This window comes from Haliotis rufescens, unplaced genomic scaffold, assembly GCF_023055435.1.
Source record: "Haliotis rufescens isolate VD_foot unplaced genomic scaffold, xgHalRufe1.0.p SCAF_5, whole genome shotgun sequence".
NCBI lineage: Eukaryota > Metazoa > Mollusca > Gastropoda > Lepetellida > Haliotidae > Haliotis > Haliotis rufescens.
This window is the reverse complement of record NW_025964223.1, coordinates 21,404,756-21,431,658: the sequence shown is the minus strand read 5'-3', so window position 1 is coordinate 21,431,658 and position 26,903 is coordinate 21,404,756. Positions and strand designations below refer to the sequence as shown.

The window sequence follows — 26,903 nt, the reverse complement described above, 5'->3', positions numbered from 1 at the left end:
AAAAATTAGTGGAAAAGTTAATAACCTGGCACATGTAAAGAAGAATCAAATATCAATCTGAAAATTCCTGAATTATCAAAAAGTGTAATATATTTATATACAAAATGTATAATTTACAAGAACTAAAGTTTGATTTGTCTTATGTTTGGATGATCTGTAAGCGTCATGTTCTGTATGTTAGTGGTCAAGTACTGTCAATTAGGATGGGACGAGTCCAAATTTACTACCCAGGTACCCACACCCCTATTACCTGACCCTACCCGGGTACCCGCTGTTGGTGTCAAGAAATAGGTACAAAATATCCGATTGGGAATAGTTTGACAGTAGCCCTAGCAGAATGTATTTAGATACCCGTATAAAACGATGTGGTCATGCATACACTAAAGTTGACTGAAGTTTTTGCTTTGTTCAAACATATATAAGTCAGAAGGAACGTGTTCATAGTCATGAAGAAATGCGAGACTTAAAATTGTCATGGAACCATGTAGTTATATATATAGTGAATTTATGTCATGAAACAATATATAACATGACTAACCACGGGTATGGGTAGTTCTGTAGGTACCCGGGTCCTACTCAGTACCCACCCGACCCGAATACGTGAGTTACCCGTCCCAGCACTACTGTCAATCATGGAATTAATGCGGAAAATATGTGTCCCTTGCTTGCATTGATAAACTCAGACATGTGTATCTAGACATACTGTAGTTTATTGTGATAACGTAGAGTCGAACCTCGTTGTGTCAAACTTTGATGTGTCAACTCCTGGTTGTCTCAAACAACCTTCCTGTCACAGCGAATCCCTTCTATGTTTATCATCATTTGTACTCTGATCTGTCGAACTGGATGTGTTGAATTCATGGTTGTCTTGAACTCATTTGGGAGTCCAAAGTATCCAAATTAAGCATAAAATTCCCCTGATGACTCGAACAGTTCAAAATAAAATATGACGTCCACACGCCCACACACACCAAACTTCCAGCAGTTCAACTATGATGTGTACAATCCAGATGGCAACAGTCAGATCGATGCTACGCCTCAGTTGCCGCCCCCTTCACTACCAGCAGCCTGGACACTGAAATTTACTTATCATACCTTATTATACCCCGCCATGAGCAAAACAGGTTGCACGTGGATTTCTGACAGGCAGAAAAAATCCTTTATACCCCGCTTCAAACTCGATAAAAGTGGAAAAAATGCTCGGCAAGCCTCGGAATTTTTCCACTTTTATCAACTCGTGTTGATATATTTGATATCAAAAGACACTCGGCTGAGATTCTCTATATAATGGCATCTTTGTTCTTGGCCACCTTGTCAAGTATTCTGATCATTAAGAGTAAAGTGTTTCTCATCCACATGGTAACAAGAGTCTAGTACAGTAATGGCAGATTGGTGATGCTGAATGAATAGAGAACACTGCATATGTCTGTAAGTTTGCACTCACTTGTGTCACCATGGTAACATCACTTGGAATCTTTCCAATCTTCATCAGTTTACTAAGTTTGAGTCAAGAAAGAGGAGTTAAGTTTGTGAGAAAACTAAAACTAAATTAGGCCACATTTTTTTTTAATTCTTAGTTTATTGAACTGCCGACTCCCAAAAATTGAAATGTGAAAAAATGAAAAGGAGTATTTGTTTATTCTGCCGACTAAAAATATGTAAAATGTTAAAAAAACCTCATTTACTGTCACTTTCAATATAATTATATTATTTGAAATACAATGATTAAAAGCTGATGAATATTTATCTTGAAAACTTCAAAACACAACATATTATGACAAGTCTTGACATGTATGTATAACAAAAGGGAGGTTTCTTTCCATATTCCTACTGTTCCATCTTTTTTTCCCTACCTGCTTAATATTTTGAGGTAATAATTTTTTTTTAAAAATGACCTGAATTTTTTTGCCAAACATCTGTAAGCCCAAAAATAAAACAAAAGTCTGGTCTTATTCAGTCAAACTGCTAATCCCCCAAAATATATTATGTTTATCTAAGTCTGCATTCTTTCTGGTGTCACTGGCCAATTAATGACATATAGTTTTTTAATTTTAAAGACCATCGAAGGTAGGGCTACTTACAATATTAATAGCTGGGATCGGCATTCAAATTAATTTGGTGACGCAATAATTTCATGATTTACAGTATAAGTCATGAATTAGATGACCTTAGAGATAAAATTCTTAATCAGAACACTTGAATAACCAACTCCCTCTGAAATGGATCTTTATCAGAATCAGTTCACAAGGTGGCTGGTAAGGAACCTCTCTATTCATATAGCCAGATGTATACAAGGAGTGTGCATGAATGGATATGACTTGTCATACAATCCAGTGTCAAATATTCAATAGGGGAGCTGTAGCGTGATCAGAGGCTTCAATTGATGTAATCTCCTCACACACAGATACCATGTGTTGACACAGAGTTATTAACTATAGGCACTAAACAGGCTGTGTCACCAGAGAGAGAGAGGCTTTTTGCTGCTTAGTTACACAGGGGTTAAATATATGTGTTATTAAATCATTGCATGAAGTATCAAATGAGAGGTTTGAATGACTGTATGATTGACTTGATGACTGACTTAGGGCTTCACTGTAGTGTCGATGAATTATTCATGATGGATATTATAAGTTAATTGTCAATCGATCTTGAGGGGTATAGGATATATAGGCTCACACTGAGGGTACAGACCATATGCCCCTGGTGATCGGTTAACAAATTGATCTTACTGACATTCATTCATACAGGTCAAGAATATATGTCCGCAGTTTCACTGAGTTAGCAAAACTCGTAGCAGGTGATGAAAAAAACCCGAGTAGCTTCCCTTTACCCAATGCATTCGGATAAACATTGGTCCATTTCAGAAACTTAACGATACTTGTGCGAAATAAGTAAGTTTCCAGAGATGCGTTCCGATCCATTTCTCAGCGGGTTGCATGAAATTTGTACCCCGCCTTTCAGCGGGCAACATGAAAAATAACTGCCCGCACTTTAACCAATCAGAAGCTAGTATGTTAAAGTAAGGTTAGATAAGATTGTATATGTGTATCTACACATTGTACACGATATATATAGAGAGAATATCACTCTAATGGCTTTTGATATATAAGGGGCGGTCGGGTAGCCTAGTGGTTAAAGCATTCACTCGTCACGCCGAAGACCCGGGTTTGATTCCCGACATGGGTACAATGTGTGAAGCCCATTTCTGGTGTCCCCCCACCGTGATATTGCTGGAATATTGCTAAAAGCGGCGTAAAACCATACTCACTCACTCACTCACTCACTCAAATCTATAAAAAAAACATGAGTTGATAAAGGATTAAAAGAGGCTTACTGAAAAGTTTTAAATCAATGATTCTGAAGACACTTGTAGCATCATCAGTTACCATGACAACACTATTGACTAATCTCTCTGCCTCTGAAACTAGTTAGCTGTAATTTTTACCCTCAAGACACTGGTTATTACTGTTTACAAACTGATAAAGTTGGAAGAATTATTTTTGGATGATAAAGAGAATCTAACCCTTGTGTCTTTTTATTGCAAATATATCTGGACTCAACGCTAAGAGTTAAAATCTCTGCAGAGTTTTAAACGTTTATCAACCAGTGTGTATATATTTTATATCAAAAGACTCCAGTGAGATTCATACAACTGTCACACTACTGTAACTGGAAGAGTGTAAACTGTATCTTCTATGAAGATCTGGGTTGGAATAGCTCTTAAGCAACCCATGCTTGCCATAAAAGGGGACTATGCTTGTCGTAAGAGGCGACTAACGGGATCGGGTGGTCAGGCTCGCTGACTTGGTTGATGCATGTCATCGTATCCCAATTGCATGGGTCCATGCTCATGATGTCAATCGCTGAATTGTCTGGTCCAGACTCAAATATTTTTCAGACCGCCGTCACACAGCTGGAATATTGCTGAGTGCACCATTAAACAACAAACAAACAAACAAAACTTCAATAGACTTTAGGGCAGAGATATATTTATAACAAGGGTCAGACTTGTTCTTGTTGGTAGGTTAAGAGGAAAGTATTAAATAAGGCCCCTCCAATCTCATTAAAATCAGAACTAAGTTCTCACTACCGCTAAACAAAGATCTGAGAACATCCCATTACGGGTCACGTCAGAACGACCTTTTGTGAACTTTACCCGACCACTGAAATGGCTAACAAGAAGTTGACATCAGCCAATTAGAAAGCAGCTTTCTCAACTTTTACGGCACTTGTTTCAACCTGGCGACTTCCATCTCAGACTACACTTGAAAGATATGTTGACACAGTTCTCGATTAAAATTTTGAAAACGAACATTCTAGAGTGTCTTATATATATGGTTGAGAATGTATGGCCATGCTTCCCACGTACTGTTCAACGCCTCCTCCGTTCAAATGTTTATCTATCAGAAGCAAGAAATAGATGGTAATTTTGACGGAATCAGCCGTACGGGCCGTAACTGTCGTTCAGAATACCCCGGGTTAACATTTTCGAGGTTGCATGATTAGAAAACATGACCTAGTAAGCGACGCTTTGATTGGTCAGATGAAATGGCGTTCTGATGTGACCCGTAATGGGATGTCTTCAGATCTTTGTTCAGCGATAGCGAGAACTAAGATCTGATTTTAATGAGATTGAGGCCCCTCTAAAACACTTGTCTATTTCCTATTTCAACCCATCCCATAATAGGGTGGGCTGGTCATGATTGTTTTTCTTTGATTTGTTTGTTGTTTTAAACGTATCACTCATCAATATTGTAGCTATATGGTGAAAGTCTGTAAATAATCGATTCTGGACTAGACAATGCAGTGACTGATATTGATCTTATTGTGAACAACTATCATGTCGGGAAATGACAGCATGTCTCAAAGCCAGGCCACAGTCCATTTCGTTGCCTCTTCCAACCCGCATAGGTTGTGGGGGACCTATTCTATTTGGACCTGGAATCTCTTTTTGTCTTTGAAAAACCCCGTTCATTTGTAGTATGACAGTAAAAGCATGTTTTCAAATGAAGATAATGACCCATTCCCACCCAGGTTTTCCACAGGATTGGTTAAATAACTTCACACAGGGCTCTAATTAAACCAATCACATTATTGTAAAATAATTATCAAAAAGTTGAATGGCTTCCCCCAAATTATCAAAAAATATTCTCGCCCCACCCACTGAGCCTTGTTTTTTCATAAGACTCTCTCATAATTATCTCCCTTGGGTACTGTGCTACTCCTACCGGTCACACACAGTGATCATACTGCCTACTTCAGTTTCTGAACAGCAGTTGTTGTTTGAACAGCAGCTGTAATAATCAGTGAGTAAATTCACAGCAGTTGCGGGTTGTTGAGGAACACTCTTGCGTGTTAAGAGCAGAAACTGTTTACTCAAACTCTGTCTCATTGACATTTTTACACACCAAGAAACCATTCGGTCCTCATGTTTGATTTACTGTAGTATTGGACCAGTTGCCTGGAAAATAACATCTTATGTTTTGATTCTACCTTCCTGACAACATATAATCAGCGTGATCTTGAGTTTTAGGTTTATGTTGTCAAAGAGGATTAACTCTGGTGACTAATGAACATTTAATAACAGTGGGTGGTCAATAAACAGCACTGTAACCAATGTTTTGTTTGGTGTCATGTCGGAGAAATTAGCGATGATAAGTGAGTTTCTCAGTATTTAAAATTGGGTATGAATAATGGTCAAGTTGTTCTTGTGATAAAAGTTAAAATTAAAGGGTTACCAAGGTATGCAACTTAACCGGAGTTCTGCTAGCCAGATAGGTTTAGCATAAAAGAACACCTGCTGATAAGCCTCAAAGTGTACTAGCCCTTAGGATGCCTTTTACATGAGACAGACTGTTTGTTTGTTGTATAATGTCACACTCAGATACATTCCAGCTATATGTTGGCAGCCTGTATTAAATAATCCAGGGATCAATATTGTGAGCAACAATTCACGATGCTGGGTATAATATAATGACCCACAATCAACCAAGTCACGGAGGATGACCACCCAGTTCATTTAGTCATCAAAGGTTGCTGGGGGCCTGATCTAACCTGGAATACCTACAAACTAGGGCTGGGAAGAGTCCAAATTTACTACCCAGGTACCCATCCCCCTATTACCCGGCCCTACCCGGGTACCTGCTGTAGGTCTCAAGAGGAAGGTACAAACTGTCCGATTGGGAAAAGTTTGACCGCAGCGCTGGTAAAACGTGTTTAGATACATGTATGAAACGATCTGGTCATGCATGTACACTGAAGTTGACTGAAGTTTTATTTTTATTCAAACAAAAAAAAACAGAAGGAATGGGCGTAGAAGTCAGGTAGAATTTTTGTCATTAAACAATATATCATGTTACTAACCATTGGTCCGGGTAGTCCTGTGGGTACCTGGGTCCTACTCATCACCTGCCCGACCTGAGTACCAGCCCCGAGTACCAGCCCTACTACAAACTGACATTAGCAGCAAACCTCCAGGGTTCTCTTTAGTTCAGAACAATGATGTTATAATACCTACTGCATCAGACAAAGCTGATGAATGTAATGTTATACCAAGGTTCCGTCCGTCCGACCGAAAACTTTGTCTGTGCTATTTCTCTTAAACTATTCAGTGGATTCATCTCAAACATAGTACATAAAAAATGTGTCATATGGAGGGGTGCAGTCAAAAGAAAAAAAATGTTTTTATTAATTTTCCATTTTTTTTTGGAATTTTTCAAACCCTAATCCTATCCTAGCTATTTAATTTGAAACTACTGACACACTAGGCGTTTCGGGGGTATTAGTGAGCCACGCTCACTTTTGCCCTTGTTCCATTTTGTTTGATGATTAATGCCCATGTTGTCGTAGGAGGTCACTGACAGAATAAGGTGGTCATGCTTGGTGACTTGGTTGAAGCATGTCATCATATTCTAATTGTGTGTATCGATGCTCATGCTGTCAATCACTGGATTTTGGGTTTTTTACGATTGGTTTATCTTATGATATTAATATATCTATTATATGATGAAACATTATTACGGAACAATATTCTTATGTGAGAAAGAAACATGGGAACATTGTCTACTTCAGGGGCAGATCACCCTGTCACAGCCAGAGCAGGCAATGCGGCCATGTCCAGTATTGAGATTGAGGCGCAGCTCCGGGAGAAAGTCCGCCTCAAGTTCGACAGTCTGAAGCAGGTAGGAACTACTGTCTGCCACATGGTTGAACTAACGGGAATGGGACACATGGACCTTCATGTCTCATCAGTCTGGGACACACTGTGAATGTTTAGATCATGAAATAGCTACTGAAATCACCTCACCCTACAGGGTTCGACTGGATGGAAAATATAGCATCCTGTCCTGAAAGTACATTGAAATCCGCCCGTGAAGACGCCGGGGTAGAATAGGTCTTCAGCAACCCATGCTTGCCGTAAAAGGTGACTATGCTTGACAAACGAGATCGGGTGGTCGGGCTCACTGACTTGGTTGATGCATGTCATCGATCCCAATTGCATGGATCGATGCTCATGATATTAATCACTGGATTGTCTGGTCCAGACTCGATTATTTACTCGAATATTGCTGAGTGCGGCGTTAAAAAAACAACCAACCAAACAACATTGAAATCCTGGAGGACACACAATGTAAGGGGCACAGGTGCCCAAGTCGTCCAAGGCGCTGCAGTTTGCTGTGAACAGTTGCGTCCCATTGGCAGAACAGAAATCTATGATTATGGGTTCAAATCCCAATTCGCCCTGATTATGTTTCTTGGTTGTCAGCACCATACCCGTGCTTGTGGGTTTCACCAAATTGGTAAACGTCTAAGACATCACTTTGGGCTTTCCTCCCGCGTTAAGCTGACACGCTGTGATATAACTGGAATACTGTTAAAAGCGGTGTTAAACCCAACTCACTCACTAACTCACTCACTCACTCAATTGTATTATCAATGAGTGTGTGCCCTGTTCAGAAATTTGTTTATCTGTTTATTTTGTTGAATCTGATGTTGTTTATTGAGTGTTTGTTTACCAGATTGTTACATTGTTTCAGGCCTTCCAGACGTATGATGTGGACCAGAACTTGAGTATAACCAAGGGGGAGTTCCGGCGAGTTCTGGAGTCGTTCTGCTTCCCCCTCACATCAGAGCAGTATGAAGCCGTTCTAGTCAAGGTGTGTTTCCTCAATAATATAGAACACAGTGACATCAATCAGGGGTGTTAAATACCAAAATGTCCTACTTGCCCAAGGGCAAGTCAACTCTAAACTTTTCCTGGCCCAAACTGATTTTCAACTTGCCCTGCTAAATCAGAGAAAAGAAAAAAACATATATTTTGACCACGAAACTTTATCGAGTGAAGCAACAACTAATGGAAGATGTGCAGAATAGAAAAAATGACTTGTCAGTTACTTTATCTGCAGCTGACAAACACACAATGCAAAGTTAACACTGCCTATTTACATACTTTCCCAAATCTCTTGAAGATCTTGGTGAGAATAGGTCTCAGCAACCCATGCTTGCCGTAAAAGGTGACTATGCTTGTCGTAAGAGGCGACTCAAGGGATCAGGTGGTCAGGCTCATTCAATAATGAATAAAAAGGATACATCTTGCTTATTGTTAATCAGACAGGTTTATTATATAGTGAGTTAATGTGACATGTTACACACTTGGGCAGAACATAGACATACAAATAAGAAGTCACCTGAAACAGCAAATATTGTTTTTTATGATTCTACTCATGTTGTTAACATGCTCATTTGACCATCTTCCTGAGGCAAGAGAGTTAACTGACTTTAAAAGTCCAGTTTCCACCCTTGCTGAACTAGGCTGGAATACCTGGGCTCGATCGTAGCGCCACCAGTGGCTATTACGAGTTATGTCCCTTCTTTGCCTCTCCTGATGACCAATCAGATTCCACCTCTCATTTCACTTGCATTTGCTTCAATCAAAATGTCAAGCGATCTGATTGATAATCAATACCTATATTGTGATAAAACGAGCCTTACATCGCAAAGTGCATCAGATCACGTGAGCCCATTGATTAAAAACATGAAAAGATTTAGAAAATATCTGTTGACAATGTGTTGGCGGTGCACATGCTTTGCAAATCCTGCAATCGACCGAAATCTGCATGACAGTTTACGATTGTTATGAAATATAATCAAAAGGAGCCAAGAGATGTTTTCATTTTCAGATACTGCTGTATTCTAGACTTGCATGGGCTTTATTAGATATATTTGTTTCAGGGTCTGTATGAGATACTATGTTGCATTATGAAAGTTGAATGAGCAAACTGACAACTTGTGTTTGAAAAAATTGAATCACAACTGCAGGGTTGCCAATAACCTAGAGCCGAGAGTCCCTTTAAGAGGTGTGGCACCAGTGATGTGGTTAAAATGTTAACGTTGGATTCTTGACTTTACATAAGCTTCATGCTTTTGATCCACTGTTGCTGCAACCCAAAACCTCTTTCATCGTGAACAGGTGGAGCGTAACCCCAATGGAACTGTGCGTTATCAGGACTTCCTGGAGAAGTTCCATGGGAAAGGCAGCACCGGCAGCCGTGAGAAGTGGATGAGTGGCCAGCAACGGTATGGGATCTTTACGATAGTCATTTTCCTGTCATATCCCTATTATCTTTGATAAACATGGCATCAAATCATGCTCGCTCGCTCCCTCACTCACACCCTCAATCACACCCTCACGCATGCCCTCACGCACGCCCTACGGACGCACACACCCACTCCCCAACCCAATATGTTTTCACCAAACTTGGTACATAGATAGGTCTAGAGGTAAACTGGTGCCTTTGATAGTTTGGGATTTTTCTATGGAAACGAGTTTGACTTAGACTAAAAATGGAGGTAGTGCTTGTTTCCGGAGGGCTAATGCCTTGCACACAACCCGGACATATTGGCGGGAGATGTGAGTATTTCATGCTTGTTGAATTAACAATGACACAGTAGAAATAGAGTACACACATGTACAGTGCTGATGTATGGGGATATGTGCAATGTGCTCGAAAGTGATTATAATGCACATCTCATGCTTATGATGAATATAATTCAGTTAAGTGTTTGAATATTTGACAGTATTGATTAATTTCATTGATATGCTAATTGCAGATGTTATTTTGCTATAAGTATTTTCTATTTTATGTACAGACAGGAATATTTTTGTATTCAATTGAACCTTTAGGTTTAGGCCACCAGGTGTGTAACTGTTTGTTCTCCAAGATTAACAATATACGTAAACATTGAATGATTAGGTAATAAATAGAATCTGAAAGTGTTTGAGAATTTGTTCTGTTGATGCAGGTACGCTCACCAGCCTCCCACTAAGGAGATCAACATGGATGTTGTGGAGAGGATGGTCAGAGAGAAGGTGAGAGTTATCTCCTCTTGGAAGGTTGGACTTATTCCCCTTAGTTCAGACCAGCTAGTTTTCCTGTTTTACAGATTTCTAGCCCATATGATTGAGGTGAGTTATAAATATATATTAGACAAATATCAACATAATATCTGATATTAAGAACATGGACGTCAGGATAATTGTACTGGTAAATATATTCAAATTTGTGTATATTGAAAGAGTGCTTTCTATTTTTGTATATTTTAAGGAGATTTATGAGGAAAGCAAGAGCATAATATAGGGTAGCCTTTGTGCCATATCGAATGTATGAATTCATGCAACATTGCTTTTGAGAGAATGTATTTATTGATGAAAGACAACATGGAGATCGATAAGTCACCGACCATTTGATCATCGTGGGGTGGGCCTGGGATTCGTTCGACATTAGATATTTTGTAACAAGATTATATATTTTTTCAGAGACAGCTTCAAAACTAGGTATTTTTTTATTAACAACTTTGAACCTGATATTGTGCAAGAAAAACATGTTGCAACAATGTTATTATTGTGGCAGGTAATTTGTTTTGTTTTCAACAGTCTGAAGCATAATTAATTTTTTCAATAATTCTCGGGAAGAATTTATTTTTTTAGATTAAAAAAACAACCTCAGTGAGAATGCAGAATGTAAGGAATGTATTAATTTTTACCCAGTATGCTAAACCACATAGCTGTAGGAGCTGTTTTGGAGAAGTGATGCATTTGAAACTTGAAAACGTTTATTGTTGTAGAAAAACTACACATAAGGTCACATTTTTCTTTTTTAGGCTTACAGAATAATCAGAATGGGCCAGTCTTGACATGCTGAAAATATTGAACAAAAGCCCATCTATCCTTGTTCTACCTTAGCAGTGGGCCAGTTAAAAAATAAAATTTATCTGATAATAATTTGAAGTGACATTTCATGTGAGTGTCACAGATTTCCATATTTATTTTCAGTTTATCAGAATATCGAGTGTTAGCTTTTGTCTTTCATTTATACACCAGTTTATTCTTTCTTTCATATCTGTAAGACACAAGGATAGGTCAGGTGATTAAAAAATAGACTTTCTATGTCACAAATATTTTCCAGGCGTCATTTGTTTTGTCATGTTTTGACCCGAAACCAGAAAATTAAATGCTGTTGTTTCCTGGGTACAGCTGAGCGGCAACTTGAAGGCGGTGATCAAGGCCATGCAGCTGTTTGACTACAACATGGACGGCAAGATTCAGCGGCATGAGCTACGCCGGGTGCTGGAAAACTACTGCTTCAAGTTCACAGACCAGCAGTTTGACAAGTGAGGCATACTTCTTGTCTTCCCAAGATTATCAAGGATCCATCACATGTTCTTTAGTTGCTGAAGATACTGAGATTAACTCTAGCATCGTGTCTCTAGACAGGCTGGTTGATGTGATGGCATAAAGGACCATCCATGTGTCATCATCCTAAACTGGCTTCCACCTCAGTCACCACATCTTCCCGAGGCAAGAGAGTTAACTGACTATAAAAGTCCAGTTTCCACCCTTGCCGAACTAGGCTGGTATTACGGAGTCACATTTTGGCTGGACTAACGAGTCTATGCATAGTCCTATCAAAATTGCGCACCGAAATCGAAATCCGGTTCGTAAACTGTCGCGCAGATTTCTGTCGATTGCAGGATTTTCAAAGCATGTGCACCGCCAACTCGTTGTCAGCAGATATTTTCTAAATCTTTTCATGTTTTTAATCAAGGTACTCACAGGATTTGATGCATTTCGCAATGTAAGACCCGTTTTATCCCAATATAGATCCTGATTATCGATCAGAACGTCCTGACAGGGCGCCACCATTTTGTGTGAAGCAAACGCAAGTGATACGTGAGATGGAATCTGATTGGTCCAAAGGAGACGCTTAGAAGGGACATAACTGATAATAGCCACTGGTGGCGCTAAGATCGAGCCCAGTAATTCCAGCTTGGTTCGGCAAGGGTGGAAACTGGACTTTTTTAAGTCAGTTAACTCTCTTGCCTCGGGAAGATGCAGTTACCATGACATCTCAATCAAATGGCATCACCAACCTCTCTGCCACTGAGGCTAGTTAGCTATACTTTGTACACTTAAGTCATTGGTTATAACTGTTTCCAAACTTATAAAGTTGGACGGATGATTTTGGTTGATAAATGGAATTTCTACTGTCTTTTGACATCAAATATGTCAACACTTGTTGAAAAAAGTTTAAATCTCCTCGACAGCCCTCGATATGTAGATATATTTGATATCAAAAGACATTCGAATGAGATTCTCTCTTCTGGTGAGAGGGACTGGGATATGTGTTAGAGACAGGACATCTTTTAGGTCACCACTTAAAAAAATACTTCTTTTGGGGGGTGGGGTCGGGGGGGGGGGGGGACATCCAAACATCTTGAGAACAAAAATATTGATTTGTAAGATATGATGCAAAAAGATTGTTTTTCGATTATTGATTAATCCCAATTCCTCCTTCCAACTGCCCCCCCCAAATTTCATGTTTGGACTGTGAGACAACTTACTAATTTTGGGGGATGTTTAGCTGTATTGTATTTGTATTTATCATCCAAAACTCGCTCCCACAGGAGATATGGCTTGGGTCAGATCAAGTGATATCTACATTGTAGATATCACTGCAATGAAATTGCATCAAATGACATCACTAATGGCTTTGCTACTGAAGCTGTAAGCACTGCTGATTACTGTCTACAAACTGAAAAAGTTGTAAGAATGATGTTGGATGATAAATAAAATCTCATCCTTGTGTCTTTTGATATCAAACATATCAACATTCGTTGATAAAAGTTGACAAACTCCTCGGCAAGCCTCAGAGTTTTCCACTTTTCCCAACTCGTGTTGATATATTTGATATCAAGAGACGCTCGGGTGAGATTCTCTATTTAGTCTGTACTTGGTTGAGAGATAACCTTGCTTCATGCAGTGGTGGTATTTGGCGTCAGTTGCCATGTGAGTAACTGTACATTTCACAATCCATATTGTTCCAAGAGACTTTCTGGATCATTAGTTTTATCGACAGCACAGGTTTCCTGTAACGTAAACAGATCTTCTGTTGGTTGCCGTGGTGACACGCTTGATTAACTCCTTTGTGGTTTTTCTGTTGTTTGTCAGGATTGCTTTCTATGTGACCTTTACCTTCACCCCCAAACCGTGAATAGATATATACATTGTATTAACCTCTGCAACACCGATCTTTGTGATATGGCTTTTAGACTGTTGACAGGACAATAGCATGCGTTTTCTTTATTTAGTGCCCTGAGAGTCAGTTTCTATTCTTTTGTGTGTAGTAGTCTATAGAAATGCTCTGTGCTTTTGAGGTAGAGTGTTCGTCTACTTAGACCACACATTTTATGTTTTAGGTTTCGATATTTTCAAAGCATATTTCCAGTATTGGTCAGAACTTAATATTGTTTTTAAAAATCTACTTTTATTTCTTTTTAAAAATTATGCTTAGAAAGCTTCACGGTTGGTCATTGGGGATTAAAGTTGGAGCCATTGAAATTTGTTTGAAAATTTCTCAGCATTTGTTTTACCAACCCCCCCCCCCCCAAAAAAGAAAGAAAATTGACACTCAACACAAATGTAATTTTTGATATCCCAGTGTTTTTTAGCTACAGCATAAACCTTAACATGATGTCTTTATATTTTATTGTTTTTAAGTAAACATACTCTGAAACAATTCAAACTTTTGTATTCCCAGTGTCATCAGATTACATCGTATCATGATTATCATTATACTATCATTATACTTCTATGCAAAGAGGACATTTGTACACTGGGCTCACATGTACAGAGGCTGTAGTTACTCCTATACTTTAACATAGAGACTAGTTGTAGCACCAAGATCACTGCGATGGTCCGAGAGTGTAGGTCTCTGAGATCACTTTGTGCAAGACGGCCCAAGTGTAGCACTAAGATTATTTTGTGCAAAACGGTCAAGGTGTAGCTCTCTGAGATCACTTTGTGCAAGACGGCCCAAGTGTAGCACTAAGATTATTTTGTGCAAAACGGTCCAAGTGTAGCACTAAGATATCTTTGTGCAAGATGGTCCAAGTGTAGCACTAAGATTATTTTGTGCAAAACGGTCAAGGTATAGCTCTCTGAGATCACTTTGTGCAAGACGGCCCAAGTGTAGCACTAAGATTATTTTGTGCAAAACGGTCCAAGTGTAGCACTAAGATCTCTTTGTGCAAGATGGTCCAAGTGTAGCACTAAGATTATTTTGTGCAAAACGGTCCAAGTGTAGCTCTCTGAGATCACTTTGTGCAAGATGGCCCAAGTGTAGCACTAAGATTATTTTGTGCAAAACGGTCCAAGTGTAGCACTAAGATCTCTTTGTGCAAGACGGTCCAAGTGTAGCACTAAGATTATTTTGTGCAAAACGGTCCAAGTGTAGCTCTCTGAGATCACTTAGTGCAAGATGGCCCAAGTGTAGCACTAAGATTATTTTGTGCAAAACGGTCCAAGTGTAGCACTAAGATCACTTTGTGCAAGATGGTCCAAGTGTAGCACTAAGATTATTTTGTGCAAAACGGTCCAAGTGTAGCTCTCTGAGATCACTTTGTGCAAGATGGCCCAAGTGTAGCACTAAGATTATTTTGTGCAAAACGGTCAAAGTGTAGCTCTCTGAGATCACTTTGTGCAAGATGGTCCAAGTGTAGCACTGAGATCACTTTGTACAAGATGGTCCAAGTGTAGCACTAAGATTATTTTGTGCAAAACGGTCAAAGTGTAGCTCTCTGAGATCACTTTGTGCAAAATGGTCCAAGTGTAGCACTAAGATCACTTTGTGTAAGATGGTCCAAGTGTAGCACTAAGATCACTTTGTACAAGATGGCCCAAGTGTAGCACTAAGATTATTTTGTGCAAAATGGTCCAAGTGTAGCACTAAGATCACATTGTACAAGATGGCCCAAGTGTAGCACAGAGATTATTTTGTACAAAACGGTCCAAGTGTAGCACTGAGATCACTTTGTACAAGATGGTCCAAGTGTAGCACAGAGATTATTTTGTGCAAAACGGTCAAAGTGTAGCACTAAGATCACTTTGTGCAAGATGGCCCAAGTGTAGCACAGAGATCACTGTGTGCAAGATGGCCCAAGTGTAGCACTAAGATCACTTTGTGTAAGATGGTCCAAGTGTAGCACTAAGATCACTTTGTACAAGATGGTCCAAGTGTAGCACTAAGATCACTTTGTGCAAAATAGTCCAAATGTAGCACAGAGATCACTTTGTACAAGATGGACCAAGTGTAGCACTAAGATCACTTTGTGCAAGATGGTCCAAGTGTAGCACTAAGATCACTTTGTGCAAGATGGTCCAAGTGTAGCACTGAGATCACTTTGTGCAAGATGGTCCAAGTGTAGCACTAAGATTATTTTGTGCAAAACGGTCCAAGTGTAGCACTAAGATATCTTTGTGCAAGATGGTCCAAGTGTAGCACTGAGATCACTTTGTGCAAGATGGTCCAAGTGTAGCACTAAGATCACTTTGTGCAAGATTGTCCAAGTGTAGCACTAAGATCACTTTGTGTAAGATGGTCAATGTGTAGCACTGACGTTAATTTGTGTAAGATGGTCCATGTCATTGGATAAAAAGGAATCCTCTCCCTGGGGAGAATACAAATGCTGAAGTATGCAGAGTGCTGAGAACTGTCAGTCACTAGATATCTTCCTCCTGTCTGGTACCTGGTTTACACAGATGCACCTTCAAACAATTGCCTTCACTCACACCAACCCATTGCCGTATCATGAACAATGATGACAAGGCTGTTGTTGACATATGATCTTAATTACAAAAGGAGCAGTTCCTTACTTCAAATGATATATTCTGAAATAAATGTTTGTTTCCTTATTGAGTGACACAGGGGCGGTCGGGTAGCCTTGTGGTTAAAGCGTTCGCTCATCATGTCGAAGACCCGGGCTCGATTCCCGACATCGGTACAATGTGTGAAGCCCATTTCTGATGTCCCCCGCTGCGATATTGCTGGAATATTGCTAAAAGCGGCGTAAAACCGTACTCACTCACTATTGAGTGACATTGATAGCAATATAGTCATATGAGAAGAATAAAAAATACTATGAGGTATTTAACGCTTATGACACATCCATGTTGACTGAAGCCGTCAAACCCCCTTTCTTGTAGACTGTGGCAGAGGTATGACTTCCACCACACAGGGACGGTGAACTATAAGGAGTTCCTGCAGCGGATGGGGGTCACGCCACAGAGGCCCAACAGCAAGCCTGCCCCAGGGGTACCAGGAGGTACGTGCAGCAGTAGCTGTTTCTTTCTGTGTTGTTTAATGCTGCGCATGGCAATTTTATGATGGCAGCCTGAAAATATGTGAGTGTGGACTTGACAATCCAGTGCAGGGGTCCGGAAACGGTCATATGCGCCAGACATGTCCGATTGGGAATCTCAAATGTCCTGTTTGAAATATTGAAAATGTTTCTGTCCGGACATTTTAAGAAACAAATGGGGTCCAAATAATTGATGAGCGTTATCAGATTTATTGACTGGTATTTCCGGTATTACGTGATAGTGGTGATCAGCTGATAATGTTTTCTGAGATTGGGGAAAACATTGTGTCATTGGAAAACTTGAGTTAGTTAAAAACATTAGTAAATTTTAGGAGCCATGCTTTACCACGCTCTATGACCGAGTTAGCGCTATATTGAAGCGTGCAATAACGAGGGAATACTGAAAGTAACAACTTGTAATATGTGTGAGAAGTCGTACTAAAATACGCTATTTGAAGGGTGTGTGGCCTAAATGCAAATGTCCGATTGGGATTTTAAATTTTCCAGACCCCTGATCCAGTGATTGATATTGTGAGTAACGATCCACACCGTCAGGGGACAACAACACGCAATCAACCAAGTCACCAGTTGATCCATTTGGTCACCTTTTATGACCTACATAGGTTGCTGGGGACTCACAATCAAACAAATTAACACAGGGTTATACACTAACTTAATTTTCAATCGTTTGCTATATCCTTGTAATGTTAAAAGTGGTGTCCCACAATGTCCCTTTTCCTTCCTGAATTTTACAAATCTCGTACTTGTGGACATGTGTTAATTTCAATCCCTGCACCAATCCATGATGTCACCTCTTAAAACAAGCATAGGTTGCGGAAATCCAGGACTCCTCATGGGGACTGTATGGCCTGAGTCACAGTTGACTCAGGGTTCCAGGGGCAGAATTGGTCCACATTATCTCATGCTTGTTGCAGGAGCCGACTAATTACGGAAAAAACAGGACATATTTATTGAGTCTGCACAAGCCAAGACCAGTGGTTGATAGCATAAGCAATAATCCTACATTTCGGTCATGTATTAGTGGTAACAGCAGAAAACAAATTATGTACCTACCATTTTAAGTAATTGTTATGGTGGTCATTTGGTATGGAACTATTCAGCTATTCAGTCAACTCATGGAGAGGTAGCCTGCTTCAGTGCTCTGGAACCCCATCCATGTCATTCTACTCCCTCGTCTTAGTGACCCAGGAACATCCGGAGTAGAATAGGTCTTCAGCAACCCATGCTTGTCCTAAGAGGGGACTATACTCGTCCTAAGAGGCAACTAACGGGATCAGGTGGTCAGGCCTGCTGACTTGATTGATGCATGTCATCGTATCCCAATTGGGTGGATCAATGCTCATGTTTCTTAACAAAGTTATGAACAGATTGTAGCACTATCTGGTGACAGTGAATGTAACCACGGCTTCACACTCTGTTTCCACAGCACTGACCTGGCCAGCCATGACTAACCATGACAAGCAGCAGGTGGGAGGTCTGTCCGACTTCCGCATCCGCAACCAGCAGCAGCGAGACCAGCAGATGCTCAACCAGATGACCTTCACTCAGATTGAGATGGAGTTCAGGAACAGGGTCAGGGTCTATTCTATCCTACATTCTGTTTGATCTCCAACTGTGTCTGTCTAATTGTCCTCCAACTGAGTTGTCCAATTGTCCTGCAACTGTGTCTATGCACTTGTCCTCCAACTGAGTTTGTCCAATTGTCCTCCAACTGAGTTTGCCCAATTGTCCTGCAACTGTGTCTATGCACTTGTCCTCCAACTGAGTTTGTCCAATTGTCCTCCAACTGAGTTTGCCCAATTGTCCTCCAACTGAGTCTGTCCAATTGTCCTCCAACTGAGTCTGTCCAATTGTCTTCCAACTGAGTCTGTCCAATTGTCCTCCAGCTGAGTTTGTCCTATTGTCCTCCAACTGAGTCTGTCCAATTGTCCTCCAACTGAGTTTGTCCAATTGTCCTCCAACTGAGTTTGCCCAGTTGTCCTCCAACTGAGTCTGTCCGATTGTCCTCCAACTGAGTTTGTCCAATTGTCCTCCAACTGAGTCTGTCCAATTGTCCTCCAACTGAATTTGTCCAATTGTCCTCCAACTGAGTTTGCCCAGTTGTCCTCCAACTGAGTCTGTCCGATTGTCCTCCAACTGAGTCTGTCCAATTGTCCTCCGTCTGAGTTTGTTCAATTGCCTCCAACTGAGTCTGTCCAATTGTCCTCCAACTGAGTCTGTCCAATTGTCCTCCGTCTGAGTTTGTTCAATTGCCTCCAACTGAGTCTGTCCAATTGTCCTCCAACTGAGTCTGTCCAATTGTCCTCCAACTGAATTTGTCCAATTACCTCAAACTAAGTCTGTCCAATTGTCCTCCAACTGAATTTGTCCAATTGCCTCCAACTGAGTCTGTCCAATTGTCCTCCAACTGAATTTGTCCAATTGCCTCCAACTGAGTCTGTCCAATTGTCTTCCAACTGAGATGTCCAGGGGTATCCTGGTGGGGTAGCCTAGTGGTTAAAGCGTCTTGCCGAAGACCAAGGTTCGATTCCCTACATGGGTACAATGTGTGAAGCCCATTTCTGGTGTCCCCCGCCATGATATTGCTGAAATATTGCTAAAAGCGACATAAAACCACACTCACTCAACTGACCTCCAACTGAGTTTGTCCTATTGTTGAAAATAATGACAGATCTCGATCCATCACTGTATTTTGTCATCTGTATGATTATGTTGGTGTGGTCAATGTATTTAATGTGTATGATCTCCTCTCTTGTGGGCCACAGATGAAGACCAACTACGTTAACCTGAAGAAAGCCTTCATGTCGTTTGACAAGCATCTGGATGGGTTCATCTCCCTGGACGACCTGAAGGCCATCCTCACCAACTTCACCATCCCCATGTCCGACCAGCTATTCAGTCAACTCATGGAGAGGTAGGCTGCTTCAGTGCTCTGGAACCCCCATCCATGTTATTCTACTCCTTCATCTTAGTGACCCGTGAAGATCCGGGGAAGAAAAGGTCTTCAGCAACCAATGCTTGCCATAAAAAGTGACTATGCTTGTCGTAACAGGCGACAAATGGATCAGGTAGTCAGGCTCGCTGACTTGGTTTGTGCATGTCATCGTATCCCAAGTGCGTGGATCAATGCCCACGATGTCAATCACTGGATTGTCTGGTCCAGATTCATTTGTTTATCAGACCGCCGCATATAGCTAAAATATTGCTGAGTGCAGCGTTAAACAACAACAAAAACAAAAAAAATGCTTTGTCTTAGTGCCTAGCATGAACCTGCATAATTCATAAATATCAGTTCTTTTTAGGATTTGATTTCTTTTTTCTTTACAAGATCTGACAAAGCCTACACAGAAGAGAACTTGACTGCCCAATCAATATGAGGAATATGAGCTTTCGGCTTTCTAAATTGTTTCGGCTTCATTGTCAAACGGACTGCCTTGAGCTATTATGGGCAATTTTATTAATATTTTTGTGCAGGAAAACTAAAACCACGGGCTGAAAGAAATTGTTATGTTGTTGATTAAAAGACCTAACTGTAACAATGGGTTGTAGTACGGTTTAGATTGAGTATTTAAATGTCTGCGGACATTATTATTCACCATTCAAAACAGCTCGTTTAAGTTCGTTTTCGAGACACAGAAGTCAGATCTGCTGCGCCTAAATATTTCGCCTCTTATACCAAGAATTTAGAGGTCTGATTGGATGATTAGAAACTTCACTTGATGAGACCTCCTATTGGTGGGTGATCTGAGAGGGGTATCTATCAAATCAGAGTGAAAGATCATCTTCTATAAACAGGGGTCATTAGGAAAGCTGATGCTTCATTCACTCATTCTCCAGTTACTCAACCACAAGAAAAAAAACTATTTCTCCAGGGGTACAATGTCTTTTCTAGGTAAAAAAGATATATAGTTGCTACCTCTCTGACACCCAATGTTCTAAATCTCCAGGTGTGGTGTGAAGGGAAGCCACAAGATATCCTGGGAAATCTTCTTGGAAAAGTTCCAGAATCCATGGATGGTCGGAAATGGACAAACACTGCCCATCAAACCTAATCACAAGTGAGTTTGATTGCAATTATTATACTGGATAAGTGACAGTATAATAAACAAAGATTGGTTGGTGACTGGTTTATTTACCTGTCCGATAACAAGAAAAGACTATTGTTTTGTTACTTTCTTCTGATTTTACTTTTTAAAGAGACCCCGGAATGTCATTTTAACTCAGAAGTAATGGAAGACTGCTGGAGTGAAACAAACCTTCCTGAAGAGACTCTCCCTTATTCCATTATTGAAGTCACAAACACCAGGACCTATCATGCCGTGCCCTTCAATATAGCGCTAACTCGGTTATAGCAAGCAGTAACGCATAGCTCCCAAAATTTATTTACATTTTTAATAAACTCAAATTTCACACCGGCACAATGATTTTCCCCTTTCACAGAAAAAACATTACCAGCTGATGAACGCGAGCACGTAACACTGTAAATACCAATCAGCATATCCAAACTGAACTCTGCAATTTAATCCTATTATCACACTTTCTGGTTCTAAAAACGTGTTCGTTGTATATCTGGACTTATGTTTGTAACCTATTTTATGAATTTTATTAAAAATTTCTTTCAATATGGTTTACATTAATTTGGCAAAATTGTGTGTGATGGGATCGGTAGATCACGCAACTCATCGTTTTTAACAGCTAGGATGGTGAAATTCCAGCTTTTGATGCCTGGAAAGGAATTTTATTTGACAGAGAATGGATACACGTATCATAATGCCAGACTTTGACTCATTAAAAGTCATAGCAACCTGTTTGGTCTTTAATGAGCACTGATGGATCCAAAGGGTGCTGCAGGACTTTGGATTATGTGCATCCCCCTTTTTCAAAATCCCGGATTCGCCTCTGATGAGCATTGAGAACATTTCACTATTTGACAACTGTTGGCTGTGGGTTGGCTGTGGGTTGGCTGTAGGTTGGCTGTGGGTTGGCTGGCTGTAGGTTGGCTGTGGGTTGGCTGTGGGCAGGCTGTAGGTTGGCTGTGGGTTGGCTTTAGGTTGGCTGTGGGTTGGCTGTGGGTTGGCTGTGGGCAGGCTGTAGGTTGGCTGTGGGTTGGCTGTGGGTTGGCTGTGGGCAGGCTGTAGGTTGGCTGTGGGTTGGCTGTGGGCAGGCTGTAGGTTGGCTGTGGGTTGGCTGTAGGTTGGCTGTGGGTTGGCTGTGGGTTGGGGGTTGGCTGTAGGTTGGCTGTGGGTTGGCTGTGGGTTGGCTGTGGGTTGGCTGTAGGTTGGCTGTGGGTTGGCTGTGGGTTGGCTGTAGGTAGTCAGACGTGTGTTGTGTGTTTAGGTTCTTCCCCATCATGGAGACGCAGAAGATGATGGAGGCTGATGACATCTGGTACCAGCTGTACCGCCACGTCCAGTCTAACTACTCCTCCTTCAAGAGTGCCTTCCTTGAGTTTGATGGGGTAAGTTTACGACTGTACAATAGAATTTGTACTGCAAACAAATATTTGACAATCGACATTCTTTATGTTCTAATATAAGGACAGGGCTGGTGTAAGGCTACAGTTGGTTGGTTGGTTGGTTTGTTTTTTAACGCCGCACTCAGCAATATTCCAGCTATATGACGGCGGTCTGTAAATAAACGAGTCTACCAGACAATCCAGTGATTAATGTCATGAGCATCGATCCACGCAATTGGGATCGATGACATGCATCAACCAAGTCAGCGAGCCTGACCACCTGATCCCGTTAGTCGCCTTTTACGACAAGCATAGTCACCTTTTACGGCAAGTATGGGTTGCTGAAGACCTAGTCTACCCCGGAATCTTCACGGGTCTGTAAGGCTACAGCATATCACTGATACCATAAGGGACGTTTGTAGAAGCTGTGTTACATTCTAAATTATGGATATTTGTTTGGATTTAGAAGTGGTGCCTAAATTTTCAAAGGAACCTTGGGCAGATGCAGGGTTTTGAAACTGATTCCTGTCACTGTAGGTTGTCATTCGTGACCAACTCGTGTTATTCCGGGACAAGCCAAATAGCGACTCGTGCCCATCTCATGGCCATTTTTGCAACCGGGTTCCGTCTTAGCGCAAACGGGCATACCTAAAACAATTGTCAACTCATTGCGTAATGGTTCACATATATTTCCCCATATTTCAGATGCAATTTAAAGCACATCGGGACATGCAGAATTATACAGTATGATTGAACACATTTAACTGTGTCTTGGGTATATTTTTAGATGCAAGACACATGTAAAATCAAAAATTATTTCTGAGGGATTCTGTGACGAAGAACTTGAAATCTTACGCGCATTCTGATTGGTTTGTCGTATTTTCGCACATAACATTCATCGATAGGGGGACGAGTCTTCTTGCAGGTTACGGAAAGGGGCGAGTGGTGACGAATGTGTAGGTTGTATTGACTTGGGGAAAAAATGTGTAGAAATCTGTTCACTGTACATTTGAAATTGTTTGTGTACAGAATCGGAATGGGCGGATCACAAGAAAAGAGCTGCGTCGTATCATCGAGAAATTTGCGTTCCGCCTGGATGAGGAACAGTTCAGGAAAATGATGGTGACGTTAGATCCTCACCACAGCAACAGCATCTCCTACCACAAGTTCCTCGACTTCTTTGAGGAGAAGGAAACCAAGGTAACCATTTCTATATGAAGCAGTTCTAAATGGATTGACTTGTAACTTAGTTCCCTCAACCTTTGCTGTTTGTAAGAGGCAACTTGTCTGGTGGCCAGACTTTGTACTTGGCAGAGAGCATGTCGTCACACCCCGACTGAAACCAGAGTACTGTATTCGACGTAATAAGCGCCCAGAGCGCTCTCAAAATTAGAAATAGGGGGCTCTTATTAGAATATTATTTTGGTGAAAAAGACACAGTTGAAAGATAAAATTTGTGGTTTATGCTGGCAGCCTGAAATGTTTATGTGCAACAGATATATTTTTCCAGAATTTAATTGCCCATAATTCAGGGTGCATATAACACGCGAGTGCGTATTATATGAGAATAAATAAGTCTTGTGTACATTGATCAATCGGAAGGGGTGCTAAATGGGATTGTTCACTAGCCAATATATTAGCAAATATCCCCGTGGGGTCTTATTAGAGTGGGGCGCTTTATTACGTCGAATGTGGTAACTATTTCCGTGAGGAAAATTTGAAATTATTTGACTGATAACTTTGTTACCTCATCCTAAGAGGAAACATAGTCTTGTGGTCAGACAGTGAAATCTTGACATGTAGGGCTGGGATGGGTAACTCGGGTACTCGGGTTCGGTGGGTACTGAGTCGGACCAAGTACCCACAGGACTACCCGGACCCGTAGTAAGTCACGTAATATATATTTTAATGACAAAAAATATCTAAAACTCTATGGTTACACTACAAGCCACTAATATTCGCATTTCTTTCTGACTATGCACCCATTCCTTCTGACCTTTATAGGTTTGAATAAAGATATAACTTCAGTCAACTTCAGTGTTTGCATGACCAGATCGTTTTATGCGTGTATCTAAATACATTTTACCAGGGCTACGGTCAAACTATTCCCAATCGGACATTTTACACCCAAGTCTTGAGACATATAGTGGGTTTCCGTGTATAGTCGGGTAATAGCATGGTGGGTACCCGGGTAGTAAATTTGGACTCATCCCAGCCCTTATTACATGACACCCCTACAAGGGACTCTGATCATATTGCCGATCACTGGATTGGCTGGTTGGGGCTATGCTTGGTAGTGGGAGAAAAAATATTCTGTTACTAAGGGAGCATCCATTGGATTTGTATGGGTCAGAGGATTTAATTAGTATTAGTATTAATGTTTGGGAATATTTGTTAATCGAAACATCTCCCCACAGAAAACAATAGATGCTCCCTAACTAAAATCCAAGCCCCTCTGAGAAATCTGCCTCTAGGCCATACTAAATATACGTGTCAAGGATACATTTTAATCTTGACCAGGACCAGTTACTGATGAGTGATTGAGTGAGTATGGTTTTACGCTGCTTTTAGCAATATTCCAGCAATATCACGGGACACCAGACATGGGCTTCACACATGGGCTTCACACATTGTACCCATGTCGGGAATCGAACCCGAGTCTTCGGCATGACGAGCTAACGCTTTAACCACTAGGCTACCGACCGCCCCCAGTTACTGATGAAGATAATGATGTATTCTGCAGTTCAGGAATGTGTTACTGTTTTCAGGAAGGACACAAGTGGTTAAACTCTTGTCACAGAGTTAACGAGCACCAGCAGCCTGCAATATTAGCATGGGAAACTGTAAGTTGGTTTTATATGTATGTGTGAATCTGTTGTCTGACAGAGTGTTGTCTGTGTGGCACAATCACATTTCATCACATTTCATCACATTCCTGTGTTTGTTGTAAAGTCACAAACGTCACATCTGCTATTTTGATGATATTTTCACCAGCCGTTTCTGCTGTGATTATTCCTATCAAAAAACGTCTTAAGTTTTGTTATGTAAAATTATAAAAAGTATTCATTCTGAATTAATTTACTACAAGATGCCATGTGGATGTTAGGATTTACTTACAGACCCAGTGATGAAAAATGTTACAAAATTAAGCACAAATTGAAGTCCTATTTTCACTGTTAATTTCTTTGTGTTTTTTTCCGTCATTTCACCCAACCAACTTCCAAGAAATAAATTTTAATTTTGAGATTTAATATTCATATTAATGCGACCACCAACCCTGTCATTTTGAATGAATAAAACAGTAGACCAAGTGATAATTTGAAGGGCTTTATGTAATAAATTTGTTTGGAATTTAATTAACTATGACACTAAAAAGGGATGTCATGATAAATTGAAATATCGATATACATGTATTGCTCTTGGTAAGCACTTAAAAGTCAATAAATCGATAGTTAAATCAGTTTCCGATCAATAGTATGGATTTAAATTAGGAATATCGATAGTTTCGATTGTCGAACAATATCAATTATATACACGCAATGCGGTTCAAATTTGTTTTTCTTTTGATCATGAGTGGTAGTAATTTAAACATGGTAATGTGGAGGTTTCTTTTTCTTAAATTATTAGGGTAAAGAAAAAACACATCAGTCATATCTCAAACTTTACTTTTTATTTGTTGTTATGGTTATCACATTCAAAGGAAACTTCAGTTCCAAGGTTCAATTCAACTCTAAAATCCATCTAAAATGATACACTGAAAACTATTGATATTTATCGCAATAGTTGCTTGCAATATTAGTTATCGCAATAGTTTCTTTCAATATCAATAGTTATCACAATAGTGATTTCCAGACCAATAGTCACCCCTACTAAATAAGTAATGTAATATTATCACCTGAGAAAATGACCACTGCATGACTTTGTATGAATTTCTGTTCAAACTGACGAAGTTATCTTTCACTGCAGTTGTTTTGGTTAACACTTTATGTTGCATGAGCACTGTGCATGTTTATTACAGGTAGAAGATTTATTACGGGCAAAGATCTCTGAGCACTGGAAGACTGTAGCCGAGGCAATAATATGTTATGACCACAGAGCTGAGGGAGTTATCTCCCCTGTCAACTTGAAACGTGTAATTGATGATTATGTTTTACCTGTGTCTGAGGAACACTTTCAACAGTGAGTGCTTGTCTGGATTTTTTGTGGTGCTTTTTGTCTTGCACGTTTACAAACTAAGCATGATGATTGATTTTGTAAATTTTTTAATCCCATGTTTTGTCTTGTAAGAGGAGACGTTCCTGTTCTTTTACAGGTTCCTTTGTATGTAAAATTGAATATATTTTACCAATTTTGTTGCAACATGCAATGAAACGTTTTGTTAAAGACACTAAATTTTTAGTGAACCTAAAATCTGCTACCGTATTTGACGTAATAAGCGCCCAGGGTGCTCTCAAAATTAGAAATTGGGGCCTCTTATGAGAAAAATATTTTTGTTGGAAAAAAAACAGAGTTGAAAGATAAATTTCGTGGTTTATGCTGACGGTCTGAACTGTTTATATACGACAGATATATTTTTCCAGAATTTAATTGCCTATAATTAAGGGTGCATATGACACATGAGTGCGTATTATACACAAATGAATAAATCTTGTGTACATTGATCAATCAGAAGGGATGCTAATTGGGATTGTTCACTTGCCAATATATTATTAGAGCGGGACGCTTATTACGT

General features: G+C 40.2%; 1 protein-coding gene across 2 annotated transcripts in view; it reads left to right on the top strand.

Annotated features, from left to right (window-relative positions):
- Nucleotides 1–26,903, top strand: part of LOC124112095 (EF-hand calcium-binding domain-containing protein 6-like) — a 54,977-nt gene that overhangs the window by 7,730 nt on the left and 20,344 nt on the right. The window contains exons 3-15 of one of the 2 annotated variants that reach the window (XM_048384094.1): nt 7,078–7,181; nt 8,037–8,156; nt 9,470–9,576; nt 10,303–10,369; nt 11,534–11,670; nt 16,541–16,659; nt 18,143–18,288; nt 19,482–19,630; nt 20,664–20,774; nt 22,054–22,174; nt 23,201–23,371; nt 24,940–25,014; nt 26,190–26,350. In XM_048384094.1, the coding sequence (XP_048240051.1) occupies nt 7,078–7,181; nt 8,037–8,156; nt 9,470–9,576; nt 10,303–10,369; nt 11,534–11,670; nt 16,541–16,659; nt 18,143–18,288; nt 19,482–19,630; nt 20,664–20,774; nt 22,054–22,174; nt 23,201–23,371; nt 24,940–25,014; nt 26,190–26,350 (1,588 nt within the window). Of the gene's footprint in view, nt 1–7,071; nt 7,182–8,036; nt 8,157–9,469; nt 9,577–10,302; nt 10,370–11,533; nt 11,671–16,540; nt 16,660–18,142; nt 18,289–19,481; nt 19,631–20,663; nt 20,775–22,053; nt 22,175–23,200; nt 23,372–24,939; nt 25,015–26,189; nt 26,351–26,903 lie in introns of both variants that reach the window. The other variant, XM_048384093.1, reaches the window with a different exon arrangement.